The sequence below is a fragment of the Patiria miniata genome, unplaced genomic scaffold (genome assembly GCF_015706575.1).
Source record: "Patiria miniata isolate m_02_andy unplaced genomic scaffold, ASM1570657v1 HiC_scaffold_2, whole genome shotgun sequence".
Classification (NCBI taxonomy): Eukaryota; Metazoa; Echinodermata; class Asteroidea; order Valvatida; family Asterinidae; genus Patiria; species Patiria miniata.
Genome location: NW_024037058.1, coordinates 12098040 through 12124255, shown reverse-complemented (window position 1 = coordinate 12124255; position 26216 = coordinate 12098040). Strand labels below are relative to the sequence as shown.

At 41.2% G+C, this 26216-nt stretch overlaps 1 protein-coding gene and 1 long non-coding RNA gene across 2 annotated transcripts; both read left to right on the top strand.

Moving 5' to 3' along the window:
* Positions 1-272: 272 nt before the first annotated feature.
* On the top strand, positions 273-2717 carry LOC119726926. The gene is made up of 3 exons (XR_005270865.1): positions 273-586; positions 1112-1269; positions 1827-2717. It is a non-coding gene; the product is annotated as an uncharacterized LOC119726926 (long non-coding RNA).
* A 1526-nt stretch (positions 2718-4243) lies between these two features.
* On the top strand, positions 4244-25076 carry LOC119726529 (scavenger receptor cysteine-rich domain superfamily protein-like). Its single transcript, XM_038198259.1, has 6 exons — positions 4244-4335; positions 9375-9707; positions 11244-11615; positions 12792-13115; positions 23419-23754; positions 24258-25076. The coding sequence occupies exons 1-6, from the start codon at positions 4251-4253 to the stop codon at positions 24314-24316; spliced, it is 1509 nt and encodes a 502-aa protein (XP_038054187.1). The 5' UTR covers positions 4244-4250; the 3' UTR covers positions 24317-25076.
* The last annotated feature ends 1140 nt before the right edge of the window (positions 25077-26216 follow it).

Sequence of the window (26216 nt, the reverse complement as noted above, 5' to 3'; positions counted from 1 at the left end):
GTTGGTAGTATAATCCGTGCAAGATAAATGTTTGCTTCAATCTCTACATGTACATACAGGCCCAACATTTTTTGTATCGGATCACTTCAAATTTTCCCACTTAGTTTAGTTTAATTTTTTTCTGTTGCTTCCCTTTATTTATTTTTAAGGTATTGTATTCGTATGAAGTCTAGTATATAGGCCCTATATGATTTTCAATGTTCAATAATTTCGTTTATGCATGTATCCTGTTGTTGGCTATAGTGTAGTGGGGTAATTAAGTTGACTGCCCCAGCAGAAGTTTCTCCTTGAACCCGTTCGGCCTTGCTGTGGTCGTGCTGGCTGTGCCCCGGTTTTCCCCTGGGAGTGCCACGTTGCGACCGTTACACTTTGGCGGGATCGGGTGGCTAGAGTGTACATGTATTGGTCAGTTCTGCCCATTGCCACATCACCATTCCCAAACAAGTCAGCACCAAGCAGGGCTGCTGCCTGCTATGCTGCATGCTTCGTTCCATCATTATAAATTGAGCTACAATATTCAGTTTCTTGTAAAGATCATCTGGTTCCTCTGCATATATACGTAGGAATGGTGGACCCCCTTTCATAGGTGAGTCTTGTTTGTTTATTTTCTTTTTACTTTTCCCAATGCATTTTTATTGATTTGTAAAGTTTTCTTCCCCTTCGCAAACATGGCTTCAAAGTCATCATGATATTGGCCGATAAGAAGCGAATTAATAATCTCCTTGCTGTCGTTCCCATGGTTATTTCATATTCAATTTTGTTTGAAGACTTGACATTTTCAAGTTCCTTATTAATTCCACTTCATTTCCTCGCATTCTAGGACCTTTTGTGTTTAAGAATAAGATGTTTTAAAATAAGTTTCCAGACCAACTGATGTTGTCAGTTAATCCACATTCCGATAGCGATACATATACGACCGAGTATGCATTTTTATATCGTCTACACCTCGGTTGTTCTGGGCTTTGTTAAAGAAACGAGAAAGAAATTCTCCTCCATCTCTTGATCAGTTGTTCAGAAATTGTAAATATCTCAAGATCCAATTTATTATTGATTTGTTTAATCATAGAGCAAGGACTTGTCCTTGCTCTATGGTTTAATTTATCTTTTCCAGTGACTTCCATTTTGACTGCACACAAGTGGATGTTTTCTACGGAAGGCAGAGTCGTTATAATAGTGTCTCTACAGACAGGTCTAGCCTTCCTGTCCTGCTATTCATGTTCTCAATTCGGAGTACCAAGTAGAACCCGCCACGTTAGAATTCGTACAGAGGTAATTATGTTGTGATCTATATCGAATGCTGTTCCTACTCAAATCAGAGCATTTACTCATTGTTGTCTATTCACTGATGTATGAAGTACATGTACTCAAGAGTGAAGGGGGCGTATTCCCTCCCATCCCCACTATTTAGTTCCCCCGAGAAACACCTTATACAATAGCCGAAATGCCACGCCGAAAATCGTAGAGCCCCTATCTTGAGTGCCCCCCCCCCATCACTACTGAAACTAGCTACTCTAGTTAGTTGAACAAAATAGTTCATATCACACTGACTGGAAAAGGTTGTACATGACTTAAATTCTAACCTGTGGATTTTGTCATTTTTAGCAAATCCCTGGGTCACACTGAGGGGGGGGGGGGGGGGGGGTCCCCTGATGAAGCCTATAGTCAAGTCAAACAGTGGAGTTTGGTTCTAGTCATATTTCCCAAGGTTGCATACCTTGGGAAATATGACAAGAACCAAACTTCAACAAATGGTTCACCCCAATATTTCAATTGCACTTTTCAACACTGGTACCTTATAACAAAATTACATGTATATTGCCTTACAGATGCTTCATGAGAATCTGGAATGTGGGACCAAATGCACAAGAAGAGGGGAAATCAAACGCACAGGTCAGGACGTTCAGAGGAAGAGAGAAAAGATCAATTGCCATGTTGCAACATTTTGTTTGCAAACGTGTAGACTATAAGTGGAAGTGATTATATTGTTGAAAGATCTAAAGAATGACGAATGCCACAGATAAACTTTGATGAGAGTATCAAGAGTTCAAAAAGTTTTACTCCATGTGAATCCAAAGTTTACCAAAACGAGTCACTTAAAGGTACAAGATCTATTACCCAGGCCTGATTTTACCTTGAAAAATATATTTAAATGTGTAATTACTATTTCTGTGTGATCTCCAAAGAGATAAGCCTTCAGATGCGACACGCCAAATAAAAACCATCCACGGATAAACCCACAGCTATCTAGAAAATGTGCTAGTACATGTATATCCACTCATTAAATTAATAAAACAAATGATAACATAAATATAATCACAGAAAATTGTTGTAACACTTAGAATGGCCTTGTCCAGTACTAAGGTCACCACAGGCAATAATGTTCTGTATACACAATTTTGTGGAATGTGTAAACCTTTTCTTAACATCTGTACAATTGTTCTGAAAAAGAACAAGATGTGGTTTATTAGTTAAAAACCCTTGGAATAACAAATGATTTTGAACAATCAATTCAATTGAAGAATAGAAAGATGTCTAATTGTGTTTCAACATTTGTTCTTAACTAAATATTTGAATTATTTGAACATAATAAAAAATCTTTCTCGTATTATTAGTTATCATTGTTCAAATTTCACGCAATAAAGAGAATAAAAGTTTCAAACGAGGAACAGTTGTCATCTGTGTGCAATTTTTGTAAATTTTTTACTGGATCAGTAGGCCCTACTGTAAACTTTCAAGATTACTGTAAAGTTAGCTGTAAATTACTGTTAATTACTTAACAGTATGATCACCACTACTGTATAAATTATACAGTACTTTACAGTAATCATTTTACAGTAGCACTGCTCTTGTTGTAAAAAATACAATAATTTACTATTTTATTTAAAAACAGTATGATAATATTTTCTGTAAAATTATACTGTACTTTACCGTGATCATTTTACAGTAGCACTGCTCTTGTTGTAAAAAATACAGTAATTTACTATTTTATTTAAATACAGTATGATAATATTTACTGTAAAATTTACAGTAAACGGCTGGGAACTCAGCTGCCAGTAAATTACTGTAATTTTTACAGTTAAAGTTTTACGGTGCACGAATAAACACTCTTGTTTTACTAACCTCTTGAGGACAATGTTTTGTTTCGATCCTTCGATGTAAGATTTGTTTATTGTTTCTTGTTACGTTGTGTTTGTTGTTCGTTTGAATTATATTTCATTTTTAAAAATTATTCATAAATACCTCAGACAGTTTAGCTATTCCTATTGGTCGAGAGCCCGTCACGTGGCCGGTCTTAAACGGATGATAAAGACATGGCTAGCTGGTCTTAAACACTTTTCCAGTGTCACAATAAAATGTGGACTCCTAAAAATCCAGTGCCTCTTACCGTTTCATTGGTTGAACGTTCACAATCCTCACGTAGGCATGCGCAACACTACATGCGAGCCAGAATTTTATAGTTCTAAATTCAAAACGCAACGCCCCAGGTGCGTTCTGCGTGACATCGCGCGGAACATGCTACGCGCGCGTCAATCTCCATAAAAGGGTTGTTTACATCTTACTCGCCAGCTGAACACTCCATTATTTTGCTAGAGGGATGTTTCAAAAAGCATGAAGTGAACTTGTTGAACAAAATCGGGATTTTTTGAACGAATTATTTGATTTTTTTTACGGATAAGGTATTTATGAATGGGAATAAATATGTGCTCGGTCGGTATTTATCATTTGTTTAATACCGCTTAGAGTCTGGGTGCTGATAATTACCCTCGCCTCCGGCTCGGGTAATTATCAGCACCCAGACTCTAAGCGGTATTAAACAGAGTGATAAAAACCTCTCGAGCACACATTTATTCCCTTATTAATTTTGGTCCTTTTGACCGCCCATAGATATCAGGCACTTGCGGACGGTTTGCACATCATTACTTGCGGTCCTATGTGTACCACACTGTACCAGTGCAACTGTGCACGCACCTGGTACCGCACGCATGCTTTTATTTAATTAGTTACTTTTTAACGAAAAAGTAACTCATTAACATGAACGACATTGATGATAGTGAGTCATAGATCAACTCGCTCCACGGCCTAGCTGCTCCTCCGTTTTATACTTCCATGATGTTATCAAATACCGATGGTTATTCTAGAATCTAGTCTGTCTCCTTCGAAAGGCGCTTGCATCTGACTTCTGAGCCTGAGGCCACCAAAATAATTGAGAACAAAAGTAGAAAAAAACCTGCGTGTTAAACGTGTTCGCCATGTTCACGGGCGTGATGAAGACAATTTCCCTTGCATGGCTGTTGGAGACCTTGATACTCGGTGCTTTCTGGCAGTCTGCAAAAAGTAGGTATTATGGAAAAATGTTGCAACCTGACACTACTTTCGAAACAGAAAGACATTTTTTTTGGCTTATCTTGTACCCCAGAGAGTAGCTGGAGTTACCCAGCCCTGAGTTTTAGGGCTGGAGCGTATTTTTCTCGTAACTAGTAGTATATTCAAAAAAAATTGGAAAATGTTCAATTTTGTCCCCGTTACACACTAATTGCAACTGCAACTCACCCCAAACTTGCCTGGAATAACCATTACACAGGTCCTTGAAGTAAAAAACGATCCACGATGAAGATTCAGCCTACAATTGCAGTGAAAACAGGAGGAATAACCGCTAACTTGACAACCTTGCTGGATTGGCCAGGACTGCTATTGGTTTGTGCACTAAAAAAAAATTGTGTACAATGAATAGCGGCGGTCGATTACCATCCACGTACAGCTCGCTGGTACTACGCGTTTTTGCGGTCGGTGCATGACGTGACGCGGAAGCGTAATACCCGTGACTGTTTCATGCATTAAGAAGAGGTTCACTCGCATCACATGCGGTACTGGAACGGCAACCGTCGAGTACCACTGCACTATGAATGCACGATAGCCGGCCAACTCGACGGTTGCCGTTCCAGTACCGCACTGTGACGCGTCACGTCATGCACCGACCGCAAAAACGCGTAGTACCAGCGAGCTGTACGTGGATGGTAATCGACCGCCGCCATTCATTGTACACAATTTTTTTTTAGTGCACAAACCAATAGCAGTCCTGGCCAATCCAGCAAGGTTGTCAAGTTAGCGGTTATTCCTCCTGTTTTCACTGCAATTGTAGGCTGAATCTTCATCGTGGATCGTTTTTTACTTCAAGGACCTGTGTAATGGTTATTCCAGGCAAGTTTGGGGTGAGTTGCAGTTGCAATTAGTGTGTAACGGGGACAAAATTGAACATTTTCCAATTTTTTTTGAATATACTACTAGTTACGAGAAAAATACGCTCCAGCCCTAATACACAACCCAATGATAAAACTCAGGGCTGGGTAACTCCAGCTGCCCAGAGAGTATATTTTCATGTGAGAACTGAATATGTTGATTCCTACGAAAGCCCATTAGCGCCACTGCAAGTATATATGTTGCGGATTATTTAATTCGTTATTACGGATTATTAATTCGTTATTACGGATTACTAATTCGTTATTACAGATTATTAATTCGTTATTACGGATTATTTAATTCGTTATTACGGATTACTAATTCGTTATAACGGATTATTTAATTCGTTATTACGGATTATTAATTCGTTATTACGGATTATTAATTCGTTATTACGGATTATTAATTCGTTATTACGGATTATTTAATTCGTTATTACGGATTACTAATTCGTTATAACGGATTATTTAATTCGTTATTACGGATTACTAATTTGTTATTACGGATTATTAATTCGTTATTACGGATTATTAATTCGTTATTACGGATTATTAATTCGTTATTACGGATTATTTAATTCGTTATTACGGATTACTAATTCGTTATAACGGATTATTTAATTCGTTATTACGGATTACTAATTCGTTATTACGGATTATTTAATTCGTTATTACGAATTACTCATACGTTCTGAGTCATTACTCTGCAAGCATGGCACAGGAGTGCAAACGTTGTATGCAAAGATAGCGCCGCCTAGCGGCGCTATATACATAGGCCCCTGGTCACGTGCTCTCCACGTGTGAGAACATCAGACCTAATTCGTAATAACGAATTAATAATCCGTAATAACGAATTAATAATCCGTAATAACGAATTAGTAATCCGTAATAACGAATTAATAATCCGTAATAACGAATTAATAATCCGTAATAACGAATTAATAATCCGTAATAACGAATTAATAATCCGTAATAACGAATTAAATAATCCGTTATAACGAATTAATAATCCGTAATAACGAATTACATAATCTGTAACATATATACTTGCAGTGGCGCTAATGGGCTTTCGTAGATTCCCCTCTTTGGTACAACTATAGAATGCAGGGCCACTTTACTCTACATCCGCGCCTCCGTACGGCTGCGTGGAGGCGTGGAACCGCAGTCGACCTACCTCCGAAAATCGATCGTGAAGTCGTGGAGCCGCAGAGAATTGCGCCCTCTATCGGTGCGCGCGACTCCGCGCCTCCGCCACTCCAGTGCCCCGCGTCTCCGCGATTCTGCGACTCCAAGACTCCGCGCCTCCGCCACTCCAGACAGTGCCCCGTCGCCCTCCTCCCTTCCTAATTTGCGCGCCCATTTAAAATGGATATGGATCACTGATCTCTATATAAAGACTGGATAGCTAATACAGAGCCGCACAATGTACGAATTTGACGCCATATTGGTGAGACCGGCTGGTGATCTACAAAGGACAAGTTGCCGTCTTTATAGACAGCATGATTTCTTTTGTAACGTCGCGGTTCACTTGACTTATATTTTGACCACCACCACTGACCAAGGTTAACTACAATTTTTCTAACGTCGTGGTTACTAAAATGCCGCAAATATAACTTTTTCGGCGTTTTGAAATAATAATCACTACGGAAATGTGTCCCTTTTAGAACATCATAATATGTGTACGTGACCAAAATGCGCGTCAACTGTTGATACAACGCGCGCGTATTTATGCGTAGAACGTTCGTATTATACGCGGCCATCTTCGTGAGACCGGGGGCGAATTGGTCAATATGCAAAGTCTACTGTGTGAATGTTGTATGCATATCCGCTATCCAGTCTTTATATAGAGATCAGTGATATGGATGCTTCGTTCTCAAAAAAATTCCGCCGAGAATTGCGCCCTCTATCGGCGCGAGTCTCTGCGACTCCGCGACTCCGCGCCTCCGCCACTCCAGTGCCCCGCGTCTCCGCGATTCTGCGACTCCAAGACTCCGCGCCTCCGCCACTCCAGACAGTGCCCCCAACACATTTACAAGCACGCCCTCCCTTCCGATCCTTCATGAGAAGCTTAGAAGACAAGTGCAGTGCATTCCTTCGCTGTTCTTGGCACTTTTTGCAGGTTTGCATATCTATTACTCCTATTCCATCCACGCCTCCAGGCAAAATAAAAAAACCTTGCTTCGGCATGGCCCTGCATTCTATAGTTGCTCCAAGTCTTTAAACTAGAGAGGCGAACGTGTGGCCAAATTAGTATGTCATGCTTCAGTTGAGGGCGTCAACATGCAGTGACATGTAAAAAATTCACAAACGGCCAGACTTTCGCCTACAAATCTCTCTAAAGACTTTGTCAACATATTCCTTACAGTACAGTTCTCACATGAGAGTATACTCTCCGAGGTACGGTAGCAGGTAAGCAAAAACAGATTGTCTTTTTTTCTGTTTCGAAAGTAGCATCAGGTAGCAACATTCTTTCCGGTATTATTTTTTGTGGGTTACTTCGGGGGCAATCGAGTAGTGTAGGGCCCTTGTTTTGTTTTGACCAAATCAGAGTCAAAAATGTTTTCTAATGCTCCAAAATCACCTTTACAATCAAAAACAGACTTCTCTCAATTCTAATGACACCCGTTTTGCAATTTTGAACAGTTTTTTTTGGGTAGAAATTAGTCAAAGTTACTTGGACCCAACTTAGGCCTATCGCCTTTTCATTAACATTGGAACATATGGTCTGGCAAGTAGGCAACCTGTTTATTGAGAATGTCACCATGGATAGCTCCATGATGTCACCAACTAGTTTGGTCGGTCTAATAATTTTAAGGCAGTGTATATTTTGCCGGTGACGGCAAACCTTTAGTAAACGTTAGTTTGCCGGATATGCACTGAACATGCGCAGTTACTGTTTTTTTGTACTTAAACATTTTCCGGTGACAAATTTTAGTCTGGCTCCATGCCAAAATTATCATTGTAACCTCGTATTCACAAGATGGGATTCAGACCATTTTATAATTTCGGACTTTATTTCCCTTTATAAAAAAATCCTCCAGAGCAACAAATCTGAAAAAGAAAATGTAATACTCTGCAAAAAAATGTTTGAGACATGTTAAAATAATAAAAGAAGAAAATTCTTATTTATTTGGGGATGAGAAAAAAAAACTTAAAAAAGTGCTGCAGTCGGAATCGAACCCGAGTCATCCCACTTACTAGAGCCTTTGCTTAACCACTACACCAAACGTGCTGCACAACATTTGGTGGGAATTTAATACAATTCAGCCCTATCTTAAAGAGTACAGCGCCCTCTGTTGATATGGATTGCCGCCGGCAAACCTTTAGTAAACGTCAGTTTGCCGTCATTACCTCCGGCAAAATATCCACTATCTTATATTAATGATGATAATCAATCTACATGTATCAAATATTCTCGATTGGAATTCGGCTTTTCTTATGTTAGGCCAAATAAATCTAATTTTAAAGTGACCGGGCCCTACACTACACGATCACCCTTTCGGGAGTTAACGGAGATGACCAGCCTATAGTTCTCTAACTTGGGGGTAGACCCGACCAGCCCCAGACTGGGACGTGATATCTGCATGAAGGAAGGAACACATTCCTCCAAGCTAAGACAATGACATGAATGACAGCTGCATGTATGTAACTTTGGCCCCTGTGCTAGCCCCATATGTGGCCAATTTACAATCTTTACTGGACTATCTCCAGAATTTTTTTTATAAGGGCTAACGTTACACTTAGACATTGTTAGAACATGCACCCGAAAATGTCAAACTCAAATTTTGTTTTTACATTTAGACTTGGTTTGTACTGTAGTTTAAGGAATGCTTATTGCGTTTAGAGCTGGAGCTAAGTTCTACGTCAAAAAAAACTAGATCGTAAGAGTCGGAAAAATGCATCCGTATATCCCCAGTGCATTACAAAAATGGTCCATTTTCCCTTTATTTTATCCCAACCCAGATTCCATAATACATACTTCATACCAATACATGTACCATGCAGCAGACATTCATGAGGCGGGAGATGGGGCCTTGAAGTTGAAATCTCTGACATGACACTTACACACTTGCCTACTTACACAGAGACCTAACTATTTAATTACATCAGCGTTACTTTTTCCACTACTCCCAACAGGCCAGAGTGACGGTGATTTCCGGCTAAATGTGTCAATTCCTGGAAGTAATCTCAAGAAACTGGAGGTCTTCTTTTTTGAAAAATGGGGCCCCGTCTGTGCCAATAATTGGCAGTTGCGTGAGTCCATGGTCCTGTGCAATCAACTGGGTTTTCAATTCGTTGGTAGTTGGGGCCCAGACGCTGAAGATCAAGGAGTGCAAGGGAACCTTGGCTATGTGAATTGTCAGGGAGATGAGAGTTCCATTCTGGACTGTCCACACATAAAGCGGACGAATACCAGCGGCCTAATTTGCATTAGAGGAGTGGTTGCGATGACTTGTGTCGAGACTCGAGGTGAGTAACAGATTTCGAGTAGTCTCAGACAGTGCATGGGCTCCATACAAAAGCACCCACTCAGAGTTGGGGTAGGAGCTGGACACGGGGGCCACAATCGTGAAATGGTACAAGACGCACTGTGGCCACATGCACATTGTGCATGGACAATCATCACCAATGTAGAAACGAAACAGTCACTAATCCTTTCTGTATGTCTATTGATCTTGACTACTGACCGTAAGGTCATGCCCAAATTCTGCTAAATGCGCTTCAAAAATCTGTCAGATTAATAAAAGATCTGCCAAATTCCCCAGAATCTGCACTCGAAATACACTATAAACACTTAAAATCACATGCAGATGTTGTGGTTCAAATTACATTATAAACAATCTGTAGTCACATAAAGATGTTATGAAGTTGCGCAAATTTCAGGCAAAATCCGGTTTCAAGTGATTCTCAGCAGCTAGACCAGGCAACCTGTCCCATTATGCAAGGGTTTGCTTGAATTGATTGAATTTTTTTTTACAAAATGTACCATTTTTTTCAAATTTGCTATGTTTTTCTGTTAAATAATCATTTTGGAGAATTCTGCCAGAAATCTGCCCAAAAAATCCATTCTGTCAAATTTTCTGTCAAACTCGTTTTTTTTTGAGAAAAATTTTGTCAAATTTAGCCAAAATTCGGCTAAAACGGTCACTCTGACTCCTGTGTACATAACATGTGCTGTGCACAGGTTGACAGTTTTTACGACATGTACGAGTGATGTAAAGCATGGCAGGTAGGCAGTGTGGTGCACTGTCAACTGGTTCAATTACAAACAATGATTGTGAGTACTACTGAAGCCCTTCTGTAGTCTTAGCCTAAGATGTCAGTGATCAAGGGCAATAGTTGCATTGTTGTGTAGCACACTTGCGTAAGTGTTTTTTTTTTTTTTACATTTTTACACGAACGTCTTGGTCATTTCGTAGCAATGGGGGCAGGACCATTTTATGTAAATAAGATCGTCTGTATAGATTTGAACAAACCTGTCTATAGCTCCGTGCATGATCACCACAGTATCTTGATCATTGATTGGTTCCCTAGGAAAGCGCTGATATGATGCTTGATAACGTACCACGGGACGTGTTTGTTTACAACCATCTGGCGAGCCATCAAACCTTTTCTCAATCGCTTATTGGTTCCATGGGAAAGCCTACGGAGAAAGAAAGATTGGGGCTAGCTTCCAATTGCCATAAATCGTTGAACAAAAAAAAAAATCCTTTTTTTTTTAGGTGGGATAGGAATGTGAATTTCCCTTATTTCTTACATAATACAACATATGTGTATTGAATATGATAATAGCTTTTTTGAAGCTCAAGAGTGCCTTTTATTTTAAGTTTGTTGATGCTTTGTTGATGTTGATCTTGTTTATATTGACGTTTAATTGTTAACGCTCTGTGGACGCTATTAGCACGACCGCTAGTAAAGTAGTAATGACCGACCAAAGCCAAATTTAAACAAAAGAAGTTCTAGCGCCCCATTTACTGAATCTAACCTCCCTTAATTGTACGTCAGGTCAGGGAGCACAAGTCTCTTTCGTGGACGGTGATGCATCTACTGAGGGCAGAGTCGAGGTCAGATTCCAGAACGGCGATACGACATTTGTCTACAGCATCTGCGACGAAGGCTGGGACTTGGCCGACGCAGACATCGCCTGCACAACTGAAGAACCCGCGAATGGCCCTGCCCTCGAAGCAGTGGGAGGGTCCTACTTTGGCGAGCACCCTTCGGCATCCGGCTCTAACGAACAGTTTGATGGCTACTTGGCGTCCGGCTTGCAGTGCAATGCATCTGCGACGTACGAGAATCTCATCGGCTGTCCCAACTCTGGCTGGTTTCCCAAGAACTGCAATAAGAATGCAGGGGTCAAGTGCCAGAGAAAACCTGGTATGAAAAGACATGTATGCATGCTTGGTCCGTTCATCAATCCATCCATGGACAAACCCGCAGTCCTCCTTATCCTCACACCAGCCTCACCCTCAATCCACCCTCATATACACAAGTTTGTTTGAGCTGATAAACTTTGTTCATTGGTGATTCAATTTTAGTTCACACCTTTAAAGGCATCTATGTATTGGCACCGCGATTATCTCCAGGAATTAATAACTGCAACCTTTCATTAACCCTAAAAGGGCTTTGAGTTATCCTGTTAACAGCCTGAGACAAACTAACCAACACCGGTGATAACATAATCTCCCTGGCGGAGGTAATAAAGATCAGCACATTCTAATGGAACTCTTTAAATCACAGCTTCATTTAAGACACACTAATACAGGGTGAAGCCCAGTTCATACTTCACGCGAATGCCAAAGCGAAGCGAATTTGACGTCATGGCACGTTCGCTGCGAAATTCGCCCGAGTTGAAATATATGCAACTATTACGAATTCGCAGCGTGAAAACTTGCCATGACATCACAAATTCTTGTTCGCTTTAGTTTTCGCGCCGAGTATGAACTGGGCTTTAGTCAAAAAAAGCAAAACCCAAATGTCTGGACTATTGTTTTAGTGAAGGTCTGCATGTAGCACTTTTAAACTCTGGGATATAAAAGCCCAATTCATAAGTTTTCTTTAAGTACAACAATCATTCAAATCACTCGTGTCCTTTTCAATTTACAAGAATTTTAAGCACAACCACCATTTTAAAGTTCTGTCCACGGATCACAAAAAAGTGTGCCTTCTCAGTTGTTCAGCAAAAGGAAAACAATTCACGCAAATCTCTGTGTGATTCGTTTTCATTTTGCTAAAAGAACACTTACCTTCTTGTGATTTGTGGACAGAACTTTAAAACGGTGGTTGTTTAAAATTCAATAACTTGAAAAGTACATGAGTGATTTGAATGATTCTTGTACTAAAAAAAGCTTAGAATTGGGCTTTCATATCCTAGATTTTGAAAGTGCTACATGGAGAACTTCACTAAAACAATAGTCCCGGCATTTGGGTATCGCTTTTTTTGACTCACCTTGTAGTCACTTACTGTTAGCTACCAAAAGGCACATCATAGAGACTTTAAAATAATATTTTGTGCTATAAAAGTACTGCATGTTTATTGATTTTTCCTCTCAGATGCGCTTCCGATGAACATCACACTCGTTGATGGGACGTCGAATTATGAAGGGTTTGTCAAAGTGACCTTCAGCCACTTGGTTTCAGGGTCAATTTGTAGCCAGAAGGCCTTGACCCTCAGGGAAGGTGACGTGGTCTGCCGATCCCTGGGATACGGCTACGCCCTCAGTGTCTCTGAGGGGAAGAGCAGTTTACAGCCAGTTGTCGTCAACCTCCACTGCGACGGGAATGAGCAGTCTCTGACTGAGTGTGTGTTCAACGTCGGTGGAAACTGCGACAGAGGAAACACACTCGAAGCAAAGGTCACCTGCAGTGGGCCCCTTGGTGAGTTTTGCAAGTGAACACGTTACTTGCTCTCAAACTATAGATTAATTCGGCGACAGCCATTTTCTGAAGGCTCATGGGTGCGCGCCTGCAAATAAATTCCCATAGACACTAGTGCTAAATGTCCATACTTCAAAATTCATTTAAAAATACTCAGAACTCTCACAGGTATTCAAGCTGCACAGAAAAATGATGATCAACATGTCATCTTTCATTTTCTTTTCAATTTTGGGTGGGTTGACCATTGACTTTTTGAGATATTCTCACCCAAATAAGAACACCCCTAAAACGAATGATGTTTCCCGAACTGGAAAAGTAGCCATTTTGAAAAAGAATCCCTCCACAACATGGCTAAATAGCGCCACTTTCGGGCCAGATTGCATCCAAAATGCTCAGAATTGGAAGCTCCAAGTCCAGGCCAGAGGTTCAGTGCCACATGTCTTCAATTCCCCAATTCCATGGTTCTCAGAACTCTCTAATATAGAATATTTTGAGGGTATAACTTTTATTTATGAGCTCGGCGGACGGATTTTTGGTCTATTTACAGGCGTGCACCCTTTAATAGCAGGCAACTCTCAAATTTTAACACAAAACCACATTCAGGAGAAGTAGAATATCTTCAAAGTCATTATTTTGAAAAAAAAAATGAAAAATATTGCCCCTCGGAGAAACCACAGGGGCTAATGTGTAGGGTGTGGCTATGGTGTTTTCTACTGTTTTGAATAGGAAAATACAGCTTGTGTGCATGCAATATGCACATGGAAGTTGTTTTTTCTTTCCTTCTCACTTCAAATTTTGCCACATATTCCTTTCTTTTACATTTGCAATGTGTGTGAACTATTTTCTTGGTTCATCTGGGGTCACTTTGTGGTGGCCATAACCACTTTAGGGGCGGATCAAGGGTGAAAAGAAGGGGGGGGGATAAATTAATTTCAGCACAGCTTTAACATTTTGTATATGCAAATGTACAGGGTGCCCTGTATTTTAATGGTGGCATGTAACATAAGCAACATTACAACAGTAGTATTTTGGTCATTTCTTAAATTATTGCAAGCAATGAACACCCTTGGAAGATCAAAAACTGTACACAATGGGCCTTGATGTTGTGCACTAATCCCTGGCTGTGGCTGCCTTTTATTCTCTGAAAGTACATGCTGAAGATTTATTATATGACCCTATTTATGACTCCCTGGCCCTGTCCCCATCACAGCCCAGCCTCTTTAGTACTAGCTGGGCTAATTACTGTCTCCAAAGATTCCATTGTAAAACACCTATCTTCCATCCCCCCCCCCCCATAAAATAACAACAGAAATAAACTCTCTGTACAGACTGGCTTCTGAATTATTAACCAAACTTGTGCTGTATAGTCATCACTCTGGCATTGAGAGTTAGTGTGACCACATGCATTCTGTCACATGCTCACACAGGGGAAAAACAATCTCAATTTTGCAAAACCAGCTATTTCTGCAGCAGTTTCAGTATGGGTCGATTGGGACGAGCAGTGTACAAAAGGAAGAAAAGCTGGTTCCAGAATGGCCATAAACTATTCCCTGCAAAGTGTAAATCCCCAATCAGTCATTTTCAGATGAACTCACCAACAGTGTACACAAGGCCAACACAACAGCAGATGCAACTTGCTGTTGAAAGAGATGAGCGGGGGTTCATCTGTACCACGCCCAATGCAGTGCCGACAAGGAAAGTCATGCTGCTTCGACCAAACGCTGCTGAAACTACTCCCCTTGACAAACTCCAACTCAAGAAGGAAGCAGTACCACAGCCCCTCTGTAGAAGAGAACTCCAGCACCAGAGCCCAGCTGATCAGTCAGATGGAGGGAAGCGAGCAGCCTACCGGTTCGTCGACATCAATTCTGCAGTCGACTTGGGAGCGCAGGCTATCCTAGATCACCAACGCACACATCCTGATTGCAGCGGCCGGCCCAGATTGATGCCAGATGCTGAGGAGCGACGAGGTTTGGCTGTGTCCGAGGTACTGTCCTGCCAAAAGTGTGGGTTCTGCACTGACAAGACAAAACTGTTCACCGAAATTCCACAGACGGGGAGAGGACGACGGACTGCCACTCCCAACATGGCGTTCCAGGTTGGTCTTTACAACACCGGCATTGCAGCTGCTGGGGCTAGGCGGCTGTTGTCTGCAATGGACACAACTGTTCCCTCGATAAGTAGCCTGCAAAGTACATCAAACAAATGTGGTGAAATTATCACCACAGAAAATGAAACGGACATGTGCAACAAGAGAAAAATCGTGAAAGACATTCATGAACTGCAGGGTTACGAGAGACACAGCGCAATTGCAGTGGAAACTGACAGACAATATAATAATCCCCTTCGAAACTGTCGCAAGAAAACACCCTTCGTCGCAGCCACCCAGACAAGAGATGTTGTCGTTGAAAATGTGACAACCAGCAAGTATGTTGTCATGTACCACCAGGAGAACAAACTTTGCAAAAAATGTGACATTGACGGAGCGAGGGATCACAAGCACGCAGGGAAATGCACGGCCACTCGTCCACCGAACTTCAATATGGGAGATGAGCGCAACGGGGGCATTCAGTGCGCCCAAAAACTTTTAAACTGTAAAGAACCTTTGTTTGTAAATAGGGTGACAACAGATGCCGACGGTTGTCTGGCACGGGGTATGAGATCATATATGCAAAGTAAGGTGGCAGGTATGGAAACTGAACATTCGTTAGATCCGCCTCATTTAAACCGATCACTCTGTGCAGCCATAAGTCGTGCAAAATTCAGTAAAGAGATGTTTCCAGGCAAAAATAAAAGAGCAAAGAAAAACATTCAAGATCGATTTGCCGATGACGTCAGCCACAGGGCACAGGCCGAGGCTGCTGCTATACTGAAAAAAAGCGGTGGGAACTCTTCCCAAATGACGACCATGGCTAGAAATGCAGCAAGTGCCATTGTTCAATGTTACATGGGGAATCACGGCCTTTGCAAAAAGTGGTCCCAAATTTGTATGGGTGGTAAATATCGGTTTCCATACCTGCCAGTCGATGCCCGTGGCAAACTGAAATTAGCAACTTGTGATGAACAGACTCTCATCAAACTCCTAGGCAAACGACTTGGCCAAGAAGCCCTTGAAAAAACTAAATATGGCACCAGTACTCAAAAAGCAGAATCAATGAACCATGCCTTTGCAGTAACCAACCCTAAGGCCACACTAACCTTCTCAAGAAATGGTTCTTGTCGAGACCATAGCGCAGTGCACTTGGTGAATAACAGACACGCCAATTCAATAGTCAAAAAGTGCGCAGCTGCTGGTTGCCCAGTAACTGCAGGCTCCCCAGCTGCAAAAGCCCTTGCTGAAATGGATAAGAAACAAAAACAGTATGTTAAACGTGCTAAAGGTCAGGAGTACAAAACACGCAGAGCACAATTGCGTTCTCAAAGATTCCAGCTGTATTATGCCACACGGCCACTGTATAAACGTGGCCAACTGGATCCTAAGCCAGACGATGGTTTGAAAAATGTCTGCCACATCATCCAATCTGAACACAATTACTGCAAACGTTTTTAAATTATGTTTTTGGAATGTAACTGACAAATTTATTGTTCATTACGATACCTTAAAGCAGGCACTCCCGGTACCCATCGTGCCCTTGGCACTGCTTGAGTCGTTTGCAGACTTTTCTGCTATTATTTACAGCCCTAGGTTCAAGGGACAAATGCTCGAAACAAACGCACAATGAATTCTGGCACAGGTGACTTACATCCCACTCCCGTGGCAAATTTACATTTCCGGTGTGTGCCATGTAAGCCGCCCTGTGCACAGACTTCAGAGTGCGTTTGTTCGAGCCTGGCATTTTCATTGAAATGATGCCATAGGATTTTTTTATGCATCCCCGCCAAAGCCGGCATCCTTTTGAAGGCTGAAATCTGCTCTTTTTTGCAATCGCCCATTTAATTCTGGCGCACCACGACTCCATGTCGGCCATTTTGTCTCAGTGTTTTTCAGGAGCCCAGAAATCCATTGGCTAAAAGTTTTTTACCTTGGATGTGAATGTCCACCCTTCACCATCCATTTCATTACAAGTCAAAATTTGATTTGTACAAGCTCAAACAAGTACAAACAATATTATTCACTTATTTTTGTCTGAATAAAGAAAGAACTGTGCCTTCTCTGTGTTCGATTTCAATAATAACCAATTAAAATACCCCGAAATGGAAACAAAATAAGAACATGCACAGACTGGGGTGAATGACTCATTGTTTACATTTTTTTAACGGTTCACTTACCTGTAAATGCTAACTTCCACAGTGTGTTTTGAATAAAAACCTGAAAAATCAAAGATACAGAGTGTAAAATGTTTGTTTTCATATTTATTTTAACTCAATTTAAGCTTATTTTGTACTTACAGCAATAAAAAGCACATGTTGAAATCCCCCGTCATAACAACATGGCCGCCACCACTCAGGATCTATAGGGTGCGCGCCTGCAAATAAATTCCCATAGACACTAGTGCTAAATGTCCATACTTCAAAATTCATTTAAAAATACTCAGAACTCTCACAGGTATTCAAGCTGCACAGAAAAATGATGATCAACATGTCATCTTTCATTTTCTTTTCAATTTTGGGTGGGTTGACCATTGACTTTTTGAGATATTCTCACCCAAATAAGAACACCCCTAAAACGAATGATGTTTCCCGAACTGGAAAAGTAGCCATTTTGAAAAAGAATCCCTCCACAACATGGCTAAATAGCGCCACTTTCGGGCCAGATTGCATCCAAAATGCTCAGAATTGGAAGCTCCAAGTCCAGGCCAGAGGTTCAGTGCCACATGTCTTCAATTCCCCAATTCCATGGTTCTCAGAACTCTCTAATATAGAATATTTTGAGGGTATAACTTTTATTTATGAGCTCGGCGGACGGATTTTTGGTCTATTTACAGGCGTGCACCCTTTAATAGCAGGCAACTCTCAAATTTTAACACAAAACCACATTCAGGAGAAGTAGAATATCTTCAAAGTCATTATTTTGAAAAAAAAAATGAAAAATATTGCCCCTCGGAGAAACCACAGGGGCTAATGTGTAGGGTGTGGCTATGGTGTTTTCTACTGTTTTGAATAGGAAAATACAGCTTGTGTGCATGCAATATGCACATGGAAGTTGTTTTTTCTTTCCTTCTCACTTCAAATTTTGCCACATATTCCTTTCTTTTACATTTGCAATGTGTGTGAACTATTTTCTTGGTTCATCTGGGGTCACTTTGTGGTGGCCATAACCACTTTAGGGGCGGATCAAGGGTGAAAAGAAGGGGGGGGGATAAATTAATTTCAGCACAGCTTTAACATTTTGTATATGCAAATGTACAGGGTGCCCTGTATTTTAATGGTGGCATGTAACATAAGCAACATTACAACAGTAGTATTTTGGTCATTTCTTAAATTATTGCAAGCAATGAACACCCTTGGAAGATCAAAAACTGTACACAATGGGCCTTGATGTTGTGCACTAATCCCTGGCTGTGGCTGCCTTTTATTCTCTGAAAGTACATGCTGAAGATTTATTATATGACCCTATTTATGACTCCCTGGCCCTGTCCCCATCACAGCCCAGCCTCTTTAGTACTAGCTGGGCTAATTACTGTCTCCAAAGATTCCATTGTAAAACACCTATCTTCCATCCCCCCCCCCCATAAAATAACAACAGAAATAAACTCTCTGTACAGACTGGCTTCTGAATTATTAACCAAACTTGTGCTGTATAGTCATCACTCTGGCATTGAGAGTTAGTGTGACCACATGCATTCTGTCACATGCTCACACAGGGGAAAAACAATCTCAATTTTGCAAAACCAGCTATTTCTGCAGCAGTTTCAGTATGGGTCGATTGGGACGAGCAGTGTACAAAAGGAAGAAAAGCTGGTTCCAGAATGGCCATAAACTATTCCCTGCAAAGTGTAAATCCCCAATCAGTCATTTTCAGATGAACTCACCAACAGTGTACACAAGGCCAACACAACAGCAGATGCAACTTGCTGTTGAAAGAGATGAGCGGGGGTTCATCTGTACCACGCCCAATGCAGTGCCGACAAGGAAAGTCATGCTGCTTCGACCAAACGCTGCTGAAACTACTCCCCTTGACAAACTCCAACTCAAGAAGGAAGCAGTACCACAGCCCCTCTGTAGAAGAGAACTCCAGCACCAGAGCCCAGCTGATCAGTCAGATGGAGGGAAGCGAGCAGCCTACCGGTTCGTCGACATCAATTCTGCAGTCGACTTGGGAGCGCAGGCTATCCTAGATCACCAACGCACACATCCTGATTGCAGCGGCCGGCCCAGATTGATGCCAGATGCTGAGGAGCGACGAGGTTTGGCTGTGTCCGAGGTACTGTCCTGCCAAAAGTGTGGGTTCTGCACTGACAAGACAAAACTGTTCACCGAAATTCCACAGACGGGGAGAGGACGACGGACTGCCACTCCCAACATGGCGTTCCAGGTTGGTCTTTACAACACCGGCATTGCAGCTGCTGGGGCTAGGCGGCTGTTGTCTGCAATGGACACAACTGTTCCCTCGATAAGTAGCCTGCAAAGTACATCAAACAAATGTGGTGAAATTATCACCACAGAAAATGAAACGGACATGTGCAACAAGAGAAAAATCGTGAAAGACATTCATGAACTGCAGGGTTACGAGAGACACAGCGCAATTGCAGTGGAAACTGACAGACAATATAATAATCCCCTTCGAAACTGTCGCAAGAAAACACCCTTCGTCGCAGCCACCCAGACAAGAGATGTTGTCGTTGAAAATGTGACAACCAGCAAGTATGTTGTCATGTACCACCAGGAGAACAAACTTTGCAAAAAATGTGACATTGACGGAGCGAGGGATCACAAGCACGCAGGGAAATGCACGGCCACTCGTCCACCGAACTTCAATATGGGAGATGAGCGCAACGGGGGCATTCAGTGCGCCCAAAAACTTTTAAACTGTAAAGAACCTTTGTTTGTAAATAGGGTGACAACAGATGCCGACGGTTGTCTGGCACGGGGTATGAGATCATATATGCAAAGTAAGGTGGCAGGTATGGAAACTGAACATTCGTTAGATCCGCCTCATTTAAACCGATCACTCTGTGCAGCCATAAGTCGTGCAAAATTCAGTAAAGAGATGTTTCCAGGCAAAAATAAAAGAGCAAAGAAAAACATTCAAGATCGATTTGCCGATGACGTCAGCCACAGGGCACAGGCCGAGGCTGCTGCTATACTGAAAAAAAGCGGTGGGAACTCTTCCCAAATGACGACCATGGCTAGAAATGCAGCAAGTGCCATTGTTCAATGTTACATGGGGAATCACGGCCTTTGCAAAAAGTGGTCCCAAATTTGTATGGGTGGTAAATATCGGTTTCCATACCTGCCAGTCGATGCCCGTGGCAAACTGAAATTAGCAACTTGTGATGAACAGACTCTCATCAAACTCCTAGGCAAACGACTTGGCCAAGAAGCCCTTGAAAAAACTAAATATGGCACCAGTACTCAAAAAGCAGAATCAATGAACCATGCCTTTGCAGTAACCAACCCTAAGGCCACACTAACCTTCTCAAGAAATGGTTCTTGTCGAGACCATAGCGCAGTGCACTTGGTGAATAACAGACACGCCAATTCAATAGTCAAAAAGTGCGCAGCTGCTGGTTGCCCAGTAACTGCAGGCTCCCCAGCTGCAAAAGCCCTTGCTGAAATGGATAAGAAACAAAAACAGTATGTTAAACGTGCTAAAGGTCAGGAGTACAAAACACGCAGAGCACAATTGCGTTCTCAAAGATTCCAGCTGTATTATGCCACACGGCCACTGTATAAACGTGGCCAACTGGATCCTAAGCCAGACGATGGTTTGAAAAATGTCTGCCACATCATCCAATCTGAACACAATTACTGCAAACGTTTTTAAATTATGTTTTTGGAATGTAACTGACAAATTTATTGTTCATTACGATACCTTAAAGCAGGCACTCCCGGTACCCATCGTGCCCTTGGCACTGCTTGAGTCGTTTGCAGACTTTTCTGCTATTATTTACAGCCCTAGGTTCAAGGGACAAATGCTCGAAACAAACGCACAATGAATTCTGGCACAGGTGACTTACATCCCACTCCCGTGGCAAATTTACATTTCCGGTGTGTGCCATGTAAGCCGCCCTGTGCACAGACTTCAGAGTGCGTTTGTTCGAGCCTGGCATTTTCATTGAAATGATGCCATAGGATTTTTTTATGCATCCCCGCCAAAGCCGGCATCCTTTTGAAGGCTGAAATCTGCTCTTTTTTGCAATCGCCCATTTAATTCTGGCGCACCACGACTCCATGTCGGCCATTTTGTCTCAGTGTTTTTCAGGAGCCCAGAAATCCATTGGCTAAAAGTTTTTTACCTTGGATGTGAATGTCCACCCTTCACCATCCATTTTATTACAAGTCAAAATTTGATTTGTACAAGCTCAAACAAGTACAAACAATATTATTCACTTATTTTTGTCTGAATAAAGAAAGAACTGTGCCTTCTCTGTGTTCGATTTCAATAATAACCAATTAAAATACCCCGAAATGGAAACAAAATAAGAACATGCACAGACTGGGGTGAATGACTCATTGTTTACATTTTTTTAACGGTTCACTTACCTGTAAATGCTAACTTCCACAGTGTGTTTTGAATAAAAACCTGAAAAATCAAAGATACAGAGTGTAAAATGTTTGTTTTCATATTTATTTTAACTCAATTTAAGCTTATTTTGTACTTACAGCAATAAAAAGCACATGTTGAAATCCCCCGTCATAACAACATGGCCGCCACCACTCAGGATCTATAGGGTGCGCGCCTGCAAATAAATTCCCATAGACACTAGTGCTAAATGTCCATACTTCAAAATTCATTTAAAAATACTCAGAACTCTCACAGGTATTCAAGCTGCACAGAAAAATGATGATCAACATGTCATCTTTCATTTTCTTTTCAATTTTGGGTGGGTTGACCATTGACTTTTTGAGATATTCTCACCCAAATAAGAACACCCCTAAAACGAATGATGTTTCCCGAACTGGAAAAGTAGCCATTTTGAAAAAGAATCCCTCCACAACATGGCTAAATAGCGCCACTTTCGGGCCAGATTGCATCCAAAATGCTCAGAATTGGAAGCTCCAAGTCCAGGCCAGAGGTTCAGTGCCACATGTCTTCAATTCCCCAATTCCATGGTTCTCAGAACTCTCTAATATAGAATATTTTGAGGGTATAACTTTTATTTATGAGCTCGGCGGACGGATTTTTGGTCTATTTACAGGCGTGCACCCTCATGCGAGTTGTGCTCAGATAGTATCCAGTTCGTTAGTGTGACGTCATCTGAATTCAACCATGCGTACTTCACACATTGTAGCATAACATGAATGGAACCGGCACTTCATGCAACTCGAGCATTTATCCAATGGGCGCTAGTTATTCGTAGTGCACGTGCATGTATGACGTTTTTACTACTGAACAGGATACATGTGCACTCTGGGCTCCTTTGACCAATACGGTTACCAAAATGTGCACATGCCTGCAAGTTGCTCTCAGGTGCGATGACACAGAACAGTTAGCGACTGACTTTTCAGGATCAAGCTATATGCCTGAGCTATGACAGTCAGGTACAAATCAGTGGCTGATTTTTTGCTTCCTGAGGGTAACTGACAATAAGACGATCGGCATCAGTCGGCGCTAAAAAAATCAGACAAATTTCAACTTTCTCGATGTTGTCCCTGAAAGGCGGGAAGCAATTGCAATCTTAACTTACGACGTTAAGTCGGCTGACATTCGTTCAAATCCTGGCAAGTCGACCACGTTTTTGTTGACTGTATAAAAGTTGAAAAATGGACTCTGCATGGCAACCTTTTGATCGCACACTGTATTGTAATCGCCCGTATTGGTACGGATTCGGGTATTCTACAGTCATTTACCACTTGATGCCGGGAAATTTTTCCTGTAAAACACAAAAGGACAAAATTTATTGGCCAAATTTTCAAATCAAGTCAAATATAAACACCGCAAGTACTGACTCTTGAGAGTCATTGTGCAGTACTTGTACCAATAATTGTAACTGTAATTTCATGTTTTGCAACACTCCAAGGCCCCGCCCCATTGCCAGATCGTGCTTATATGTCGTTCCGTGTTACTGGTGAAAGCGATCTTTCCAAGTGCATATCGTTTGGTGGTAAATATGTGTTTTTTGAGCTCAAGTTGGTACTTTCTTTCTAAAGTTCTCCCTTCAGAGACTAATTTTATTATAATATCAAATATCTTGAACAGAAGCCAGTAAGTATCCTGTGGAGCTCACCGACCAACTGGGCGCAAGAGACAAAAAGGGACTCTTGAGGGTCTTCCGAGACGGCCGCTGGGGAACCGTCTGCAAGACAGGCTGGACCAAGGAAGACGCACAGGTGGTGTGCCGCCAGCTGGGCTATTCCTCTGTCGTCAGCTACGTGTCTGATGACGCAAGCGGAAGTGGACCGATCTACTTGAGTAACGTTAACTGCGACGGGACTGAGCAGAGTTTGGACCAGTGTCAGCATGACGGCTGGGGTGTCCATGAGGGATGTAGCCACATGATGGATGTGTATGTCAAGTGCGGATCAGCAATGACGGGTAAGCGGCTTTGTTTCACCGGTGTCGCACTAGTGTGGTAGTCGAGTCCTTTTTCGAGAAGTATACGTGTAAACTGATATACCAGCTGGAATTAAACATTGATTTATCTGATTTATGATAAAAATCGTCAATAATTTTTGTTACAAGCCTTAGCTGATGTAAACAGCCTTGTACTGTCCTTTATCACCCTTTGTTTTCATTTTTCATAAATTTTAAATTAAATATTTCCGACGATTTTGTTCAAACTTCATGATTTGTGAAACATACTTCTATAGCTATGTTTATGAAATGTGCCTTGCGCGAGTAGAACTAAAAATCTCCTTATGTGGAGATTGGCGTGCGCCGATGGTCCGTACTGCGCGTTGTGGAGCAGAACGCAGCGGTGCCGGGAAAAGTGTTTAAAAGCACCCACGTGATGAGCCTCAACCAAAATGAATGGATAAACTGTCTTAGGTATTTATTAATATTTGTTAATGTTTGGTTTTTTTGGTTCCCCTCCACAGTGTGTAACACCATACTGATTGCAGCCCTGGCTAGCCTGGCGAAGTTTCTCAGTTCCTAGTGATGGACAGACGACTTCAGAAATATTTGGAAAATCATTTGTTGTGATGGTCGTTTGGCTCAAATTGAGCTCAAGTTGAAACATGTAGAGTTACTGTAGAAAGCGTGGTGTTACTGAAATGAAACTGAAATAACAATTAAACTTATAACTGAGAAACAAATCAGGGAAAACATGTTTAATGTTACTGAATTTATTGTTTTTTACTTATGCATTTATAAAGTTCAACGAGCCACTGAAATTTGTTTTAACCTCATATTTGATTAAGTAAATTAGCTCTGTACTTTTCCTTTTCCTGCTATCACCCAAAATTTGCGTATGTTAGGACTCTTTTAAAAAAAAATAATCTGACCAGGTTTAAAGTAGATCCATGCATTTTTTTGATATATGTTTTCACGTGACAAAGATTTATCCTTTACAGCAGAATTAAACTCAAATTTTGTAAAAAAAAAATAAGTTCTTATATTGCCCAGTACTTATTTATGAAAATTGGTTGTATATAATGCATAGTCTATTAATTGAAGTGTATTTTATACTGATCCTTGATTGCTAAGCTCTATATCTGATTCCAATTTTTGATTCATTTTGTTTGAAGTTTATTTCAAGCTGATGGATCTCTAAACTCTATTTTTCTAAAAGTTGCATTATGAAATAGTTTATTTGTGAAAATATTAACGTACTCTGCAAACGTTATGCACATGTCATGATAAGCTTTTACCCTGCCTTTCTTATATTATATTCATATGAAGTAAATTTACACTAACATTTGATATTTGTGACACGTTCTCAATACACTTCAGTGCATATATTTTTATATTACTCCTGTGACGTGAACTCATGGTTATGAATGAGGTTTTGAAAAATTGGGATAACTGGATTTTGAAAAATCTCCCATCACTACATACTATGCCGCGGGAACGGGGGGGGGGGGGGGTGCTGTGGGTGCTGCAGCACCCGCAACTATTTGGATTGGGGTGTTGGAATATGCTTCATCACCCCCTACTCCCGGGCAAAAATGTGTTCCAGCGGCTAAGCGCGGCGCTTCGAAAGTCTAGCATAAACACTGTAAAATATCAAGAGGAGGTATTTTCTATATCTTCAGGCAGTGCAGAATGGATATTTCTCACTCGGTATCTAAAATCATGACATGTCTATGATATTTCCGCCATTGATGGAAGCTTTGACCCAAAAGCAATAACCTCGGCCATGACGATGGTGGCAAAGTTGATTATGCTTGCCAGGATTTTTTTTTATTCGATCTTTCAATAGGGGCAACTGTTCATACTTTTCCCTGAAGGCTTTTCTTTTTATTTAAAAGTTGCATTGACGTTGCAAGCATTCAGTACTCAACATTTACAAATAGCAAGGTTAATTGAAACCGGTCATGCTTTATGCCAAATCCAGTGTAGTTTTGTTTGAATAGAAAAAAAAGTATTCATGTTTTACCCTCTGCAAGTATTTCCTCACAAAAACTCTGTACACCGATAAATTATTGCCTATAGCCCCAAACTTTTCGGCCATCTACCGATCATAAACATAAAGATACATTTGGTTTTTTAGTCATATTTGCCACCATTCCCTGTAACAAAGAAATAACACTTCAAATATATCGAGAGCCACATCGTTTGGTGAGTTAGATTATTTTTATGAACAGAAATTCTTCCGCTTCCAGTGGAACCATTTGTTTTAACTTAAACCAAAAAAATCCTTTCGGGTTTCATAAGTTTCAGTATACAACCAGATATTTCATCACAGTGCATTCAGAATCCAACATTTTCCGGGGCCTTAAAGCGGGCCCCTGGCCTTGTGACCCCACGCCGTAAGGGCTCGGGAAATAAAACAAAACATACACGACGGAATTTACTAACTGTAAGAGAGCAGCCTTGCAACATTAATATTTACA